The sequence below is a fragment of the Leopardus geoffroyi genome, chromosome B3 (genome assembly GCF_018350155.1).
Source record: "Leopardus geoffroyi isolate Oge1 chromosome B3, O.geoffroyi_Oge1_pat1.0, whole genome shotgun sequence".
Taxonomy (NCBI): domain Eukaryota; kingdom Metazoa; phylum Chordata; class Mammalia; order Carnivora; family Felidae; genus Leopardus; species Leopardus geoffroyi.
The window spans coordinates 50,300,685-50,318,198 of record NC_059337.1 but is presented as its reverse complement, the minus strand read 5'-3'; the positions used below and the strand labels follow the sequence as shown (position 1 = coordinate 50,318,198).

Genomic DNA, 17,514 nt, shown 5'->3' with positions numbered 1-17,514 from the left:
AGCCTGACGCGGGGCTCGAACTCACGGACCGCGAGATCGTGACCTGGCTGAAGTCGGACGCTTAACCGACTGCGCCACCCAGGCGCCCCCTAACATAAGATTTATATTTAAAGTGATTTAAAGCCTTATTCTTTAATGCTTAGCTATTTAATGCTTAATTAAATATTTAATTGTAAACTATGGCTCATTTATACCTTGCTTTGTTCCAAGGAGAAATTGAAGCAACTAATCCAGTTTTATTTTTCAGTTGTGTATTCAGTCATTAGGATTGAAAAGAAACTAAATGATTTGAACACAAAATATTTTGCAATATAGGAGTAAAGTTGTGGAGAAAATGGTAAATTGAGGGAAAATTAAGTTGATACGTTTGTGCACTGGCTTTTCCGAGAGCTCAGAGGATAGAAAGTATTTCTAAAAACAGCTAGTAGCCATGTACAATCAGGAATAGTGAGTCCTTCTAGAAGACTTTATATGTGCAACATACAAGTCAAGAGTAACACATATTTGTGAATGCTATCTGCTAACCTGGCTAACTCCTCACTGACTTTCTCATCTGGCGGTGACCTTACATCTGTGACTGTTTTGCCTAGCTTTTACTATTCACCCCCCTCCTTTTTTTTTTTTTTTTTTGATTCTGAAACTCTATTCTTTTTTCACCCCTTATTTAAAATCTAATTTTTAAAAAATTTACTGCCCCTTAAGAGTATGGATCTTACCTTTCTAGAACCCACTAAACTCCTTAACAGCCAGAAGTTTTGAAGGTCTTCCACTTTGGGGTCAAATGTCAGGACAATAAAATTCTCACATGAGCTTAAAATCTTTGTATTTTTTGACTAGACAAAATTAATCTACTGTTGCATTGGAGAAGTGGGATGGGAAAATCCTTGAAGATTAGATGAGTTACTTGTAAAGCATTTATGATAATATTTTAGTGATCTCCTCTGGGATCGATGCCATTCTCAAGGGGATCAAATTTAGTAAATCTTGAAGATCTCCACAGCTTTCTCAACTGCATTGTTAAATTATCTGGTAATTAATTTGTCCTCCCAGGAGCACCTGGCTGACTCTGCTGGTAGAGCATTGGACTCATAATCTCGGGATTGTGAGTTCAATCCTGTGTTGGGTATGGAGCCTATTAAATAAATACATACATACACAGTACCCTCCCATACCTCTCCTAATTGCTTCAGTATCTTGATTAATAATCGGGCAAGTTTTTGTGAATGCACTAGTTGTTTTTATTTATTTTTTATTTCTTTAATCTTACCAAGTACAAACTAGGATACAAACAAAACTTCATTATATAAAACTGTTTATTACTAGGTTGGGTCATATGAAATTGCTGATAGTCAACCCTTCTGACCTGTAGAAATGGCAACTTCATATGATTCAATTTAAAGTATCTTATACTAAAATTTTACCTGAATAATCAGTCTTAACTTTGTATCTGGTTGATAATGTTTTTGCATACTTTTGTTAACTTAAATTGTGTGTACAGTTGATGAAATTGGATTGTTTTATGTTTGTTATACAAACTTTTGAAAGTTTGAAAACAGTCAAACGTTTGGCTAAATTTTTCTTCTAGCTGTTCATAATTACAAATATTCAACTTAAATTTTCAAGACACTTTGAGTTTTCATTTTAGTGATAAAGTTTAGCTAATGTAGATGCCCAAATATCACAGATGCTATCAGTTGCTTTGTTGTGTTTGTGCAGTGGCTTGTTATTTTTTTTTTCTCTTTGGATTTCATCTCTTGGTATTTTTTGTAGCATCCACCTCAAAAGAGTCCAGGGAGGACTGAAATATAACCAATGTTACTATTTATGAATTCGTAAATGCAGTTACCCCATTCCAGATAGTTGGTTGAAGCTTAGATTTAAGTGGAAAAGCTAATTGGAATGTATGATTCCCAGACATTGCTTCTCTTCTTTTGCAATTTCTTAATGATCACTGCTGAAGGCTTCCTTAAGCTGTGCTGTGTTGCCGATATTGGGAATGAGATGGCTGTTAGCTAATAGTATTTACCTAATTAGCTAATAGCAATTACCTGATTGCTGCTCCTGATTCAAGTGTAGTGTTCACATAAAGCCTGATCAGACGGTTGTTGTAACTGCAACATGTTGCTGAACTTTCCATCATTGCTTTACAGTTTCGTGGGAGAAGAGAACTCATCTTTTCTAATAAAGGGTGATGGGGAGAATCTAAGAGAAAGGCAAGTTAGGTGCCATAGAAACTAATGCTCACTGATTCTGTTCTCCCCCGAGATAAATTCTGCCTATTTAGTTGAACCCTTTTTCTCTGGCCAGAAATAGTCGTAAGCCCTGTAGAGGTCTCTTGGATATACAGGGTGTGAGAGGGGTGCACAGAAGGGTACTTTTTATTAGTTTTTTTCCACCTTTTCAGACATTTAATAAATAATGCACTGAATACAAATATATAACAACATGAATTATGCTCATTGCAGTGAAAATTGGTAAAAGGATGCTCAATCTTTTTTTTAATTTTTAAAAATGCTTTATTTATTTATTTATTTGTTTATTTATTTTTGAGAGAGAGAGAGAGAGAGAGAGAGAGAGTACAAGTTGGGGAGGGGCAGAGAGAGAGGGAGACACAGAATCCAAAGCTGGCTCTGGTCTCTGAGCTGTTAGTTGAATAAGATTTTATTGCATTAGTATACATTGATTATTTAATAAATTTCCTATTCTGATAACCAGACTAATTATATGTTTTCCTGTTTCCTGTATCTGCAGTAACTTGTTCTTCTCTGTTAGAGGCAAATGATATTTATATGTTTGAGTCATAAAAGTAGCTGCATTCATTCCTTAGCTGTACTTAAAAACCTACTAAATGCCCAATATCATTCTAAGTGTTATATAAATAATCATCTTTAACAGATAATTATTGATATTCTAACTTTATTGATTGGACATGGAGACTCAATGTAACTGCATAATTTGACCCAAATCATATTTCTAGTAAGTGGCTCAAATGAAATTTGTATCAGGTAGATATTTTTCCAAGCTTTTTTTATTATTCCATCAAGCCTAATACACTTTGGCCTTGAAAGTAAAATGAAAATGGCATAACTTCTCTGCATCACAGACCTTGGGGTATTGGAGCTATAATAAGATAACCACAAAACAATGGCAACATACACTCTTCCAGGACCTTTATAGTTGTATTATATTTTGCTTTACAAGTCGTTGACATACAGCTTCTTTATTTCAGGGAGAAGTAAGTTTAAGAAAAAAATGCATGTCACCACTTAAAGTCAGACTTGGGAAGATAATGTCTGTATTCAAATGGCAAATAAATGTCAAGCACACATCTAAAGTGGACTTTATCTCTAACTGCAAACAAATGGTTCGATTTCAACTACATAATTGTGCCACAAATTTAAACATGAATATATTTGTAATGTTTAATGAGCTATCACAAGAGTATGATTACTCTTAACTGATATTTTATTTATTTAAGTATAGTTGACACACAATGGTACCTTAGTTTCAAGTGTATACCATAGTGATTCAACAACTCTGTGTGTTATGCTGTGCTCACCGGAAATGTTGCCATCATGTGTCACCATGCAACACTATTACAGCATTACTGACTATATTCCCTATGCTGTGCTTTTTATTCCCATGACTTACTCCTTCCATAAGTGGATGCCTGTATGTTCCACTCCCCTTCACCCATTTTGCCTATCTTCCCACAACCCTTTCCTCTAGTAGCCATCACTTTTTCTTTATTTATAGGTCTGATTCTTACCATTTGTTTGTTCATTTGATGTTTAGACTCCACATATGTGTGAAACCATACGGTATTTGTCTTTATCAGTCTGATTTATTTCGCTTAGTGTAATACCCTCTCCATCTATCCATGTTATCTACATAGCATCTATCCATGTTATCTCAAGTGGCATGATCTCATCCTTTTTAAGGATTGTGTAATATTCCATTGTGATATGTGTGCATATGTGTGTGTACATCTTCTTTTACCCATTCATCTATCAGTGGACACTTTGGTTGCTTTCATATCTTGGCTATTATAAATAAGGCTGCAGTGAACATAGGGGTCATGTATCTTTTTGAATTTGTGTTTGTTTTCTTTGGGTAAACACCAAGTAGTAGAATTATTAGATAGTAGAGTATTTCTATTTTTAATTTTTTGAGGAACCTCCATACTGTTTTCCACAGTGGCTATACCAATTTACATTCCCACCAACAGTGTCCCTTTTCTCCACATAGTTAACAACACAGAAGAAAAAGCCTTTGCATTGTAAGGGAAACTATCAACAAAAGCAACCTACTGAATAGGAGAAGGTATTTGCAAATGATATATATGATAAGGGGTTAATATCCAAAATAGATAAAGAACTTATAAAACTCAACTGCAAACCCCACAAACAATTATGTTAAAAAATGGTCAGAGGAATTAAATGGACAATTTTCCAAAGAAAATACACAGATAGCCAATAGACCCATGCAAAGGTGCTCAGCGTCACTAATCATCAGGGAAATGTAAATCAAATCCACAATGAGATATACCTTGCACCTGTCAGAATGTCAAATAAAAAAGACCAGAACTAATAATTGTTGGTGAGAATGTGGAGAAACAGGAACTCTGTGATATTTCTTTTTTTTTTTTTTCTTTCTCCCTCCAGTAAGCAATTTTGAGTATCTATTTGCTACAGGTATGAGGGATTAAAATATGAGGAAAAAAAAGCCACAGAAACTCTCAGGGAAGTTTCATTCACAGATGATATTTCATCTGAGTTTTGAGAGACAGGTAAATGTTTATCAGGTACAGGAGTAGGGAAAGGAAATCCTTGACCTAAGAAAAACAATGAATAAAGTGAGCTTGGAAAAATACATGGTGCACCAAAAAATGGTGAGTAGAAACCACACCCATCTTAGATACACATTCTTATGCACATAAACATTTCTCCTATTTTTGAGAGTGCCATTTGGGCCTCCAGTTTTATACCTGCTATTTTTACTTGAAATACATTTGAGGTGTAACATTGTATGGATTTGTGATGTTGAGCTATGTTCCTTCTATCCCTCCTTTCTTGAGGGTTTTTATCAAGAAAAGATGCTGTATTTTGTCAAGTGCTTTTTCTGTATTTATTGAAAGGATAATATGGTCCTTATCCTTTCTTTTATTAATGTGGTGTGTCTCACTAATGGATTTGAGAATATTGAACAAGTCCTGCAGCCCAGGAATAAATCCCACTTGATCTGAGTGAATAATTGTTTTAATGTACAGTTGAATGTGATTTGCTAGGATCTTGTTGAGAATTTTTGCATCCAGTTTCATGAGGGATATTGACCTGAAATTCTTATTTTTAGTGGGGTTTTTATCTGGTTTGGGATCAAAAAGAATGAAATCTTGCCGTTTGCAACAATGTGGATGGATCTAGAGTGTACTGTGCTAAGCAAAATAAGTCAGGCAGGGAAAGAAAAATATTATAGGATTTCACTCATATGTGGAATTGAAGAAACATGACAGATGAACATAGGGGAAGGGAAGGAAAAATAAGATAAAGCAAATAGAGAGGCAAACCACAAGAGACTCGTAAATACAGAGAACAAACTGAGGGGTGCTGGTGGGGTATTGGGTGGGGTTGGGATAAATGGGTGATGGGGATTAAGGAGGGCACTTGTTGGGATGAGCACTGAGTGTGACATATAAGTTATGAATCACTGGGTTCTACTCCTGAAACCAATACTACACTGTATGTTAACCTGTTGACATTTAAATAAATTTTAAAAAAACACATTATATGAATTTAAGGTGTATAATACCTTAATTTCATACATTTATATATTGTAATATTACTAATATGGTGTTAGTGCCTCTATCATATCACATAGTTATTTCTTTTTTTGTGGTGGGAATAATTATGATCTAGTCTCTAAGTACATTTGATGATTGTAATATTGTCTGTATTCAGTCTACCATGCACTTAGCTCTCCGGGACTCATTTATCTACTAGTTACAAGTTTGTACCCTTCAACAAAACCTCTCTTACTCTCCCAAACTCAGTCCCTGAATATCACAATTTTACTTTTTGTTTTTACTAGTTTATACTTTCAGCCTCCACATATGCATATCATATATATCTTTCTATTTTCTGATCTCTGTCTTCCTAATCTCTCTTTCCACAGCAAAATGGGCAGTAACGTATTTGTCTAAAGTTTCTTTTTTGCCTTTGTTATCCATTTATTTATTTATTTATTTATTTATTTATTTATTTATTTATTTATTTATTTATTTATTTATTTATTTATTTGAGAGAGAATGAGTAGGAAAGGGGCAGAGAAAGAGAGAAGGAGAGAGGAGGGAGAATCCCAAGCAGGCTCCATGCTGTCAGCACAGAGCCGGGTGTGGGGCTCAAACCCACAAACTCCAAGAACGTGACCTGAGCATCAAGAGTGGGATGCTTAACCCACTGAGCCACCCAGTAGTGCCCTTCTTTTATTATCTTAACATCATTAGTTTTGATTAATTAATGCAAAATTTTAATAGTATTTAATAATTCTTAAGGTAGCTATCAAAATAATTTTATTCTGCAATATAGTATCTGTGGAGAAAACACTAGATATAAAATTAGAATACAAGACTTTGAGGTATTTATGATCTAATTGTGAGGCTTGAAGGTAGGGCACACAAATAGGTGTATCTTACCAGGTAATCCTTTGCCTTTTGGTTCTGCGATCTGTGACATTTCAAGGGCTCTTTCAGCCAGCGCATGAATCCCTCTTCACCTCCTGTCCTTTTTTGGAAGTGCCACTAAGAATATAATTCATTTCTTGTTATTTTTATCATCTGCTTTGTCATTAATTTATAGAATGGATCTCCAGTGCTCTATTACTACAAAGAAAAACCTCATGAAAACTTCAGAGTAAAATATTAGGGGCTGTTATTTTGATCCTGATACCATAACTTGTCCTTAATAAATGCAGGTGAGAAAAGTTGCTGTGCACTGTCCCTGGGTTTTGAACTTTGAATTTGTTCCTGTGCTATAATACACTTCAGAGGTAATAGGGTTGGGATCTTCATTTGGTAACAAATGAGACATCAATATTGCAGTGAAAGTGGGCTACATAATTCATAATAAATCACTAAAAGGAAATGTGAACACTGAGTGTCTCACATTATTTCCATTTGGTGGGTCAGGGTTTAAGGAATTAAGCTGTAACTAGAGAATTTAATTACTGTTTAAAAGGCTGCTGCTGCTTTGCCTCGGGATGGCTCTTGCTGGTTTCTGGCTGATGATTTTCTCAGCCAATGTTCTGCCTTCCAGCCTGAGTTGAAGTGGGATTATTTACAATTACTAGATATTTTAAAGTACACTTTTGTTGATTGTAAGAGATAAATATGAAAATAAAATACAAATTTTTATGAATTCTACCACCTACATTTTGATATATACCCTTATAACTTGTTAGTGTATACACCCACACATATTTACTCATATATATTTAGTCTCTTTTATTAAATGTTTCTATTAACCAAACTCAGTACAATATCATTTAAAATATTATAGAAATCTCATTTGCTACACTTAAAAGGTACGGCTATAATTTTATATAATTTTAATAGACATGATTTTTAATGTAACATCACTTCCTGTTGCCTTTTTATGTGATATAATTGCCTCGAGATGTGTATTTTACTTTCTTCATTAGATCTAGCGCCATTATAGGTGCGGTTTCTGTTTAACAACTATTTGCTGATAAACTACATTAGTAATGACTTCTCATCAAAGTATGATTACTTGAGCAAGGGCGTGTTTTTATTTGCATTGAATTTAGGCTTTATTGACTTTATAAAATTCATGGGCATCTGTCTAGGTAAAGCAGGTTTTCTCAGAATGGGTTAAACTCTGATAATTTGAGTAAGGAGTGGGTTTTGTTTTTGTTTTTGTTTTGCTTTAGCCATCAGAGATGGATATTGGGCCATCTCCAGGAAACTCTAAATCTAAACATATTTGTACTGAAACCATTTGCAAAATTGGAATAAATAATGATAAAGAAATTAGTCATTTGGATGGCAGCCAAAAAAAAATTGGCAAAACATTGATTGGCTCTACAGAGATATGGTACCTATGAATTAAAAACAAAACACAGACACACACACACACACACAATAGAGGTTAGAGTGGGGGAGCCAAAGCATAAGAGACTCTTAAAAACTGAACAAACTGAGGGCTGATGGGGGGTGGGAGGGAGGGGAGGGTGGGTGATGGGTATTGAAGAGGGCATCTTTTGGGATGAGCACTGGGTGTTGTATAGAAACCAATTTGACAATAAATTTCATATATTTAAAAACAAAAACACAGACACACACAAAAATTCTGAGTCCCGGGGGGGGGGGGGGAATGTTTTCCTTTAATTTGGGAAGAAATAAAATATTGTATTCCCATGGAAACAAAACCAGTCTTTAACAATGAAAAACCATAAAATTAGACATATCCACTCTTTAAGAAGGGAATTATTTTTAGTTAAAGGAAAACCACAAAGCAAATGGCTCTAACAATATTCATTTTATTTTTCAAGTGTTTGTTCAGTAAAATATCTTATTCTTTGCTGATAAAAAAGCCAAATTCACAAACTGGTAAACTAAACTAGAAGTCTGGGTTAGATAAATAATCAGGTTGGATATGGTCTAGTGGAGAAAGATTTAATCAGACTATGGTTTTTCTATTATATGTGACAGATTTTTTTTTCTTGTATGTAAAGATATTTCTCTTGCTGTCAAATTTTGTTTTCTTATGTGAGCCTGTCATTTCCCATCTTAAATGCAAAACTTTGTGTTTTCATAAAAGTCAGAGTTTGGGAAACACATTAAGTAGTTAAGAAATGGCATAAAACACAGCAAGTATAAAAATTAATTGTTTTAAATTGTATCCGAGGCAATCAAGCAAAAATGAACTTTATAGTTTTTTTAAATAATTTTCCTACTTAATTTGATTAGAATTTCATTTACTTTCACATTAAACCACAACTGTAGCTTAGTAAAAAGTGGTTTATTTCATGCAGTAGGAATTCCAGGTACAGGGATTTGAGGGCTAATACAGTAACTGAATTATATTCCATCAAAGAACAAAGCTTATCCATTGTTTTTTGTTTTATCATCTTTAGTGAAAGCTATTCTATATCCACATTCCAGAATAATAAAAGAAGAAAATATAATAGACAAGACCAGAAGACTTGGGCTTATATTGGATTAAAAGGACTATGTCAAGTGGTCATTTCCAGTGACTAGGGAGGCTGAAGTACTTGCATAAAAGTAGAAAAAGAAAAGGAGGGGTTGAAAGGTTGTTGAGTGAACATGTTTATAGTATCTGCCACCTTCTACCTCTTTGATTATTTAACATTTATATACAACCTTTCTATCTCTTTATTTAATTTGAATAAAATGAATTCATCCTCACCCTTCCCAAGTAGGCAATCCCAAAATTGTATCCAGTTTCTGCAGTTAACTTGAAGTCCATGATGTCTGGGTAGTCTCTCCGTCAGCTCCAGGTTTGGATCTTTGTGATGCTACGTCTTACAAATTAAAGTTCTCGTCCTCCAAAATTACCAATGTATTCTTGTGGTGAGAAAAGGAGATAAGGTAATACTAATTTAGAAGTCTCATTGAGTAATAGGGAAAGTAGGAAAGATAAGACCTTTGTTGGTACATCAGCAAATACAGAGTCCTACCGGCCAGGTACACTCAGGACTTGGTGATCCTAGTGTCGGAAGTAGTGCTTGGCTAACCAATCTGGCAGGCCCTTGTACTTTCCAGATGAATTTCTTTCATCCATTTTCCTCCAGGTTCTTGGTTCTACATTTGGGGATACCTTCCTTGTCCAATTGTCAATGCCTATACTCTAAGCAGGTACTATGGAAATTTGAAAGCAAATGAAAGTGGGCTCTAAAAATAATTAAAAAGTGCTCATTTTGGCAGCACATATACTAAAATCAGAACAATACAGAGAAGATTAGCAGGGCTCTTGCATGAGGATGACATAAAAATCAGTGAAACTTTAGATGATGATGATAATCATTATCATGACGATCATGATGATGATATGAAGAGCAACACATTTGCTTTAAGTACAGCTGTAGTCAGGCTGAGGCACATTTGGCAATACTCTTCCCTGGAAAATATTTACCAGGGTTCCAGAAGATGGGCTTCAGCACAATTTTACGAGTAACCACATAGGTCTGGAAATTTTAACTCTTCACTACTGGCTCCTCTGCTCTAATTCCTTTCCCTTAACCTGATAGCTGCTGCCTCACCCTCTGCAAAACAGTAAGTATGCCAGGGTGAGAATGCAACACCAGGAATCTCAGCTTTGCCTCTCAGTTCTTTTCACTGTCACTCAGAGACCTCCGGAAGGAAAGTGTTTGAAAAGCCCAGAGACAACAGTTTTATCTTTCTGAAGTTGCGCTTAGAGACCCCTGCTTATTAAATACGCATCACATTTTTATGTACAGAAGCAGCTGGCTTTTCTCAACCTTGCAGGGTTCCAAATTATGATATCCTCAATTTATATTGCAGGACACAAGCAGAGTGAGCCTCTTTGGGCATAGCTCTGCTTCTTGGCATCTCTGCTTACAGACTGTCTAGATTTAGTTTGAGTGCACCTCCACTGTGGTGCATTTTGAAAGCAGCAAAATTTAATAAGCACAAGGAGACATTCTGAATTTTATTCCTACCACTCACGTAATAAAAAAAGCTTTGCTTGCCATGTCGTCAGAGTTCCAGGGCATAGCAAGCAACAGTTTGACCGGTTGTTTTGCTACTGCATTTCAAAATGAATTGGCTTTCCAGACTGAGGTCATTAAATCTTCACTGTCTGTCCCCATCATGTTCTCCATGATCAATTCCACATAATCTCTGTTATTGAAGCTCCCTTCATTGTTTAAAAATTACTACATTACTCAGTATTCTTTTGCAAGCAACAGAGTTCACTCTAGTTTATGAAGAAGAAAGATTATTTCTTACATTGTTAAGTTGCTCAAGGCTTTTGGAGAGGTCAAGTGCCTGCCTTTGAAGCTACTGTAGAGAAACAATGTCCAATTATATCGTAGGGTTTCTTTGGAGAAAACAACATTGTCATCTTTAACCAGTACTTTTGCTCCTCATAACTAAATACCAGAAACTCTATGTCAAAATATTAAAGCCCCCACCACCTCTGTTTCCAAAAGAACAAATCCTCAGAAGAGAGCCACTGCTTCACTTTGTTCAATTTTGAGTTCGGATCTTGCTGGAATGCGGGTCAAATATCTGGGTCATAGCTACAGAGGAATCTAGGAATATGAGTTATCTAGCTTCAGTCTTTCTTGAGAAGATGAGGAACATAAAGGAGGAATGTAGTCAAAATGGAAAGCGCATATTCAGAGATGCCAAGCATCCATCTGTGATGATTCTTTGCCACACTGTCTTAAACTAAATCTCTGATTTTATATGCATTGCAAAATCCTCCTCTTTTTTCCAGCATTTGCAACGGTAATCCCACCAGTCTTTACTCTGCGGAGATTAAAATGTAAGTTTCTGATGGCTTAAACCCAAACCATAATAGCAAACATTGTTTATTTTTTAATATTCTTTAAAAAAAAAACTCTGGGAAAGATAAAGTAGGAACTGGCATGTCTTCCTGAGAAAAAAAATAGAAACAATGTTAGTAGTGTAAGATGTTAATAATAGAGGAATCTGTCTGGGGGACATGCAGAGCTCTCTGTATTCTCTTTGCAACTTTTCTCTCAATTTATAATTATTCTAAATTTAAATGTTTACTTAATTAAAAATGGAAAAAATAGAATCAATGAGACACACAGAGATATTTAAATTCCTTTCAGCAAAATCACAAGAATAGGGGCCCATCACTGATTATATTTGTTCTGAATCCATTAATATCACATGCAATTCATTTTGATGTTAAGAAAGGAAGAGTATGGTTGGGTGAATTAACCTCACGAAGTCTCACTTGTGTCTATAGATTTAAAGGTACTCAATAAATAACTGCTAAATGGGTGAATGAGCACTTGGGTATATGGGGTGAGGGAATGTTGAACTCTTGATGTTATAATAAAAAATACAAACTAAATTAATGGAGAAAATAATGGAAATGTGAGCAATCATTTTAGAAGGTGTACTTACATCTGGTACAAAACAGAGAAGCTATTTCTAAATAGGAATTTGAAAATAAAGATATTACAGTGTTGTCTCTCCACTTGGCATATTTATACACACATACACACTTAGAAAAACAAAATATATATGTATACGTATACATTTATGAAGTCTGTACAAGGAAAAAAAATTTATACATATGTGTGTTTATTTGTATACACATATATGTGTTATTACTCTTGTATATGGATTAATTTTGTGTGTGTTGTATATATATAATAAGCTAAAAATCTTTATCTTAAATTTATAACAAAGCCTAGGGCCTCAAAAATTTATTCCTAGAAACAAGACAGGATGTTTTGATCTTGTTAAATAATAGGTTCTAGAAATGTTTACCAATCTTTATTATCCAGAGTTTGCTATTTATCGTGCCTGTTATTTGCAGGTAAAAATTATATTTGATGTCTTTTTCCTAGGATGTATGTGAACTCTGAGATTTATTTTATCAAAAGGTGACAAGAAGGATTTCTTTCTGCCTTGGTAACATCTTGAGTTTTAAGTTTATGGCAATGATAACTATTTTTACTGATATTCTAACTTTTCTTTTGTTTTTCTAAGAATGAGACAAATGGGTTGGGAGCTGGGTTGTTTTTTTCTTTCCTACATTGACTTTATTTTCTTTGTGATAGCAAAGAAATTGTGAGCTATTTTTAATATACATTTTGGATAAAATGGTAATGATTCCTCTGTCTAGTCTCCCTACTCTAATTTCAGGTGTGTTATCTCTGGGATCCTGAGTGAATAGGCCACACCTGTGCTATCATCTCTTCCAACTTTTCTGGGTGGTTGAAAGTAGTTTTGTTAGTTGCAGTAGATACAGTTTTATTGATTTAATTCTTCTTCTTCTTTTCCTGTTATTTACACCATAATATTATAGTAAAATAGTTATCAAAATTAGAGAATTTCTTTGATAAAAATGATCTAAGAAGGATGACATTATTTTTCCTTCAAGTATAATAGCATTTTATTTTGGCAAAACTTTGCAGGTCTGTAATGAATATGTTTTTTAATGCTAGATGCATGCTAGAAACCATGTCAAGAATATAGATATTAATAAACATAGGTACTAACTTCAAAAATAACTCATGAAATAAGGACATTATATTAGTGCCAACTCTAGAACAAACACTTAAGTGTCTGTCACTGTACTAGCTGTTATAGAATATTATTTTAATTTCCAAAAATATCTTCTAAGATAGGTATTATTACCCCCTTTTTATAGATAAATAAACTGAGGTTCGTAAGTCAGGTAGAAGTAGTTAGTAGTTCTCAACAGTATTAGTCCTAATGACCCCTTTTATATGATATAATTCATGATGACATTTTTATGTTGAAACAAAATAATATGCAATTTTATCAATATAATGTCAAAAAATAAGCATAATATTCCAACTATGATATAAAGAAAAATGTATTTTAATATATAAGGATCAGACACAAGTACCCTGGAACACATAATGTAGTAGATGTGTGCTTTCATCTGTTGGTGGAATTAGCATATATGTGACTATTTCAACTGCAGACTGATACAAATACTTTGATTCAAATACTTGAAGTGATTTTGACACCGGTAATATAATTTCTCAAAGCAGAAAACAACTCTTGGTAAAGTTCAGAACAGCAACAACAATAAACTTGGCCTTTGGTGATTTACATACTAGCTGTTTTCTAGATAATTTTAAAACTTTTTTTAAAGTTTATTTATATATTTTGGGGCACCTGGGTTACTCAGTCGGTTAAGCATCCGACTTCAGCTCAGGTCATGATCTCTCAGTTCGTGGATTCAAGCCCCATGTCAAGCTCTGTGCTGACAGCTCAGAGCCTGGAGCCTGCTTCGGCTTCTTTGTATCCCTCTCTTTCTGCCCCTCCTCCACTCATGGTATATCTATCTTTCTGTCTGTCTGTCTGTCTCTCTCTCTCTCTGTGAAAAATAAAAATAAACATTAAAAAAAAAAGTTGATGTAATTTGAGAGAGAGAGGTTGCTAGTAGGGGAGGAGCAGAGAGAGAGAGAGTCCCAGTCAGGCTCTGCACCCGACCTTGAGCCTCAAATTTACAAATCATGAGATGGTGACCTGTGCTGGAGTCTGATGCTTAACTGAATGAGTCACCCAGGTGCACTGGAAATTTCAATATCTTAAAATGTGCAAAAGAGTTGGTGCTTTTATATAAAAAATAAAATGTCAAACTGAGGTGATCTTCAATGGATTTTGCATTTTAATTAATACTTTTGTATCATTTCAAATCATGCAGGCTGTCCAGTAGATGGTAAGGTGTCCAAATCCCTGGCCAAACCCATCTTATGCCATTAGTGCCCCTAAACATTAGTTAACAATAAAAAAAATTCCAGAAATTTCCAGAGTGCTCTCTGTAAAAAACTCTTACTTTACATAGAAATAGTGCGGCTATAATTTTCACATTGCCATGTCGTATTCCAAACTTTATTCTTAAATGTACGGTATGATTTTGCCTCATAGGTTAATGGAAGAGAGAGCATACTGTCAAGAGTCCTTAAGTATGTTTTATGCCATTAGTCCATTTGGCAATCCGGTGAAAACTACGGACTGTTTTCAAAATCATGTATTTGTAAATGCCTGAAATAAAATACATGGAATTGAAAAAATCAATTACTTTGAAGAATACTTTTAATAGGGGAAATAATAGTTACAAATAATATTACAGTCATTACTCGTGATGCTACATGTAAATATCTGTGGGTTTATTAGTGATAAAATCTTACAGGTATTGATGACAGTGCTCTGGTTTGTTGTTTATGCTCATAGTTGAAAGAAAATAAAGATGAAGTCATTTTATTATTCTTTTTTTCTTTCGTCAAGTTTTATTGAAATTTCATTTAGTTAAATACAGTGTAATATTAGTTTCGGTAGTGGATTTAGTGATTCACCACTTACATACAATACCCACTGCTCATCGCATATTCCCTCCTTAATATACATCACCCATTTGACCTATCCCCTCTGCCCACCTCCCCTTCAGCAACCCTCAGTTTGTTCTCTATAGTTAAGAGGTATTTTCTGATTTTCCCCTTTTTTTTATCCCCTATATTCATTTGTTTTGTTTCTTAAATTCCACATGAGTGAAATCATATGGTATTTGTCTTTCTCTGACTTATTTTTATTAGCATAATACTCTCTGGTTCTATCCGTATCATTGCAAATGGCAAGATTTCATTCTTTTTAATGGCTGAGTCATATTCCATTATATGTATATATATTCCACATCTTCTTTATCTATTCATTAGTTGATGGACATTTGGGCTCTACCCGTAATTTGGCTCTTGTTGATAATGCTACTATAAACATCAGGGTGTATGTGCCCCTTTGGATTAGCATTTTTGTATCCTTTGGGTAAATACCTACTAGTGCATTTGCTGGATCTTAGTAGGGTAGTTCTATTTTTAACTTTTTGAGAAACCACCATACTGTTTTCCAGGGTAGCTGCACCAGTTTGCATTCCCACCAACAGTGTAAGAGGATTCCCATTCCTCCATACCCTTGCCAACATTGTTGTTTCCTGTGTTGTTAATTTTAGCCATTCTGACAGATGTGAGGTGATAGCTCATTATGGTTTTGATTTGCATTTGCCTGATGATGAGTGGTGTTGGGTATCTTTTCATGTGTCTCTTGGCCATCTGTATATCTTCTTTGGAAAAATGCCTGTTCCTGTCTTCTGCCCATTTTTAACTAGATTATTTGTTTTTGAGGTTTTGGGATTTATAACTCTTTATGTATTTTGTATGTTAAGAATTCATTCACTGACCCCAGGTTGAAGATCCTTATGCTAGAGTGAATGCATGTGTAGAACAAATTGGAGCTCATCATTGATGATCCTAACTGGATCAATAGCTACAAAAACAGTTATAGAGAACCGGTGACTAGCTGCTGATGCTTAAAGATTGATTGGTTAGGAGGCAGAGAAACATAGGGAAAAGTGTATACAAAGGCCATAGGGTCAGGAAACACCATGATATGTGTTGGCAACACTAACATAGTATGTGTGGGCTTCAACAAGAGTAGGTAGAGGAAACCTGAAAATGAGGAATGGATTAAAGAGTGCAGTTTCATCTTAAAAACAGAAGGATTTTGCTTTAATGCTAATTGGTTTAATAATATCTTATACACTTATTGGGATTTTTAGTTTATTAAGTACTTGCACATAACTGTAGTCTCATTTTTACTCTGTGACGTCCATTTTCTTCACATCTATAACAATGGCTTTATGTTGATGGTGCAGTATTTTCTGAGCATGCCTATGTTGTTCTAGACGACCATTGCAAACAGGAAATATAGAGAAAATACACCAAAGATTTTTGACCCATATTTGATTATATCTAGTTCAGTGAAAGGAAATATGATGGAATAGGATGTGATTTCCCCTTATTAACATTGCTTAACTAATGCAATATTTTTCAATATCCTTGACACCCACAACATCCTCTAGATGGACTATGTCAGTGGGAAATCTCCTTTATTAGATAATATGCAATGCCTTTCTGGATTAGACAGATTTAAAATGAGTTGCAGGGCACCTGGGTGGCTCAGTCAGTTAAGCATCCAACTTTGGTTCAGGTCATGATCTCACCATTAGTGAGTTTGAGCCCCCAGTTGGGCTCTGTGTTGACAACTCAGAGCCTGCTTCGGATCCTCTGTCTCTGTCTCTCTCTGTCTCTCTTTGCCCCTTTCCAGCCCATTCTCTCTCTCTCTCTTTCTCTCAAAACTAAACATTAAGAAATTATATATAAAATAAGTTGCTAACATCAAATGCCATTTAGAGCAGTTACTAATGGTTAACTTATCCACATTTATTTTCAGTGAGTGCCATAACTCCACAGATCGAATCAAAGTCAGAGTGTGGGATGAAGATGATGACATTAAATCCAGAGTCAAGCAGCATTTCAAAAAGGAGTCAGATGATTTTTTGGGACAAACAATTGTAGAAGTGAGGACCCTGAGTGGAGAGATGGATGTCTGGTACAACTTAGGTGACTATTTTTAAATCTACTTGAAAAACAGTTAAATAAAATTTCAGAATACCTGTGGCATGTGTTATCTTCCCATATAAGTAAAAATAATCAATGTTCTTCAACATTCTGTTGAAATATTTATTTCAGTCCAGTATTATTGAAAGTTGTTGGTAAATTTGAGATAAAGAGAGAAAGGCTTTCAAAAAATCAATTGGGTGTCTTTTAGGGGGAAAATCTCCCATTCTAGATTTTAATTCATAAATAGAGCTTCAAAACCTTTGCCAAATGTACAGGAAAAAGATACATATGACTTTTTGCTGTTTGATTTATTTCTTTTTG

At 34.7% G+C, this 17,514-nt stretch overlaps 1 protein-coding gene and 1 non-coding gene across 7 annotated transcripts in view; both read left to right on the top strand.

Moving 5' to 3' along the window:
- Positions 1-17,514, top strand: part of UNC13C (unc-13 homolog C) — a 611,894-nt gene that overhangs the window by 291,728 nt on the left and 302,652 nt on the right. For all 6 annotated transcript variants that reach the window (XM_045449689.1, XM_045449688.1, XM_045449693.1 and 3 more), the window contains one exon: positions 17,024-17,193. In XM_045449689.1, coding sequence (XP_045305645.1) covers positions 17,024-17,193 — 170 coding nt within the window. The remainder of the gene's footprint in view (positions 1-17,023; positions 17,194-17,514) is intronic.
- Positions 9,946-10,052, top strand: LOC123584529. Its single transcript, XR_006705497.1, has one exon. It is a non-coding gene; the product is annotated as a U6 spliceosomal RNA (small nuclear RNA).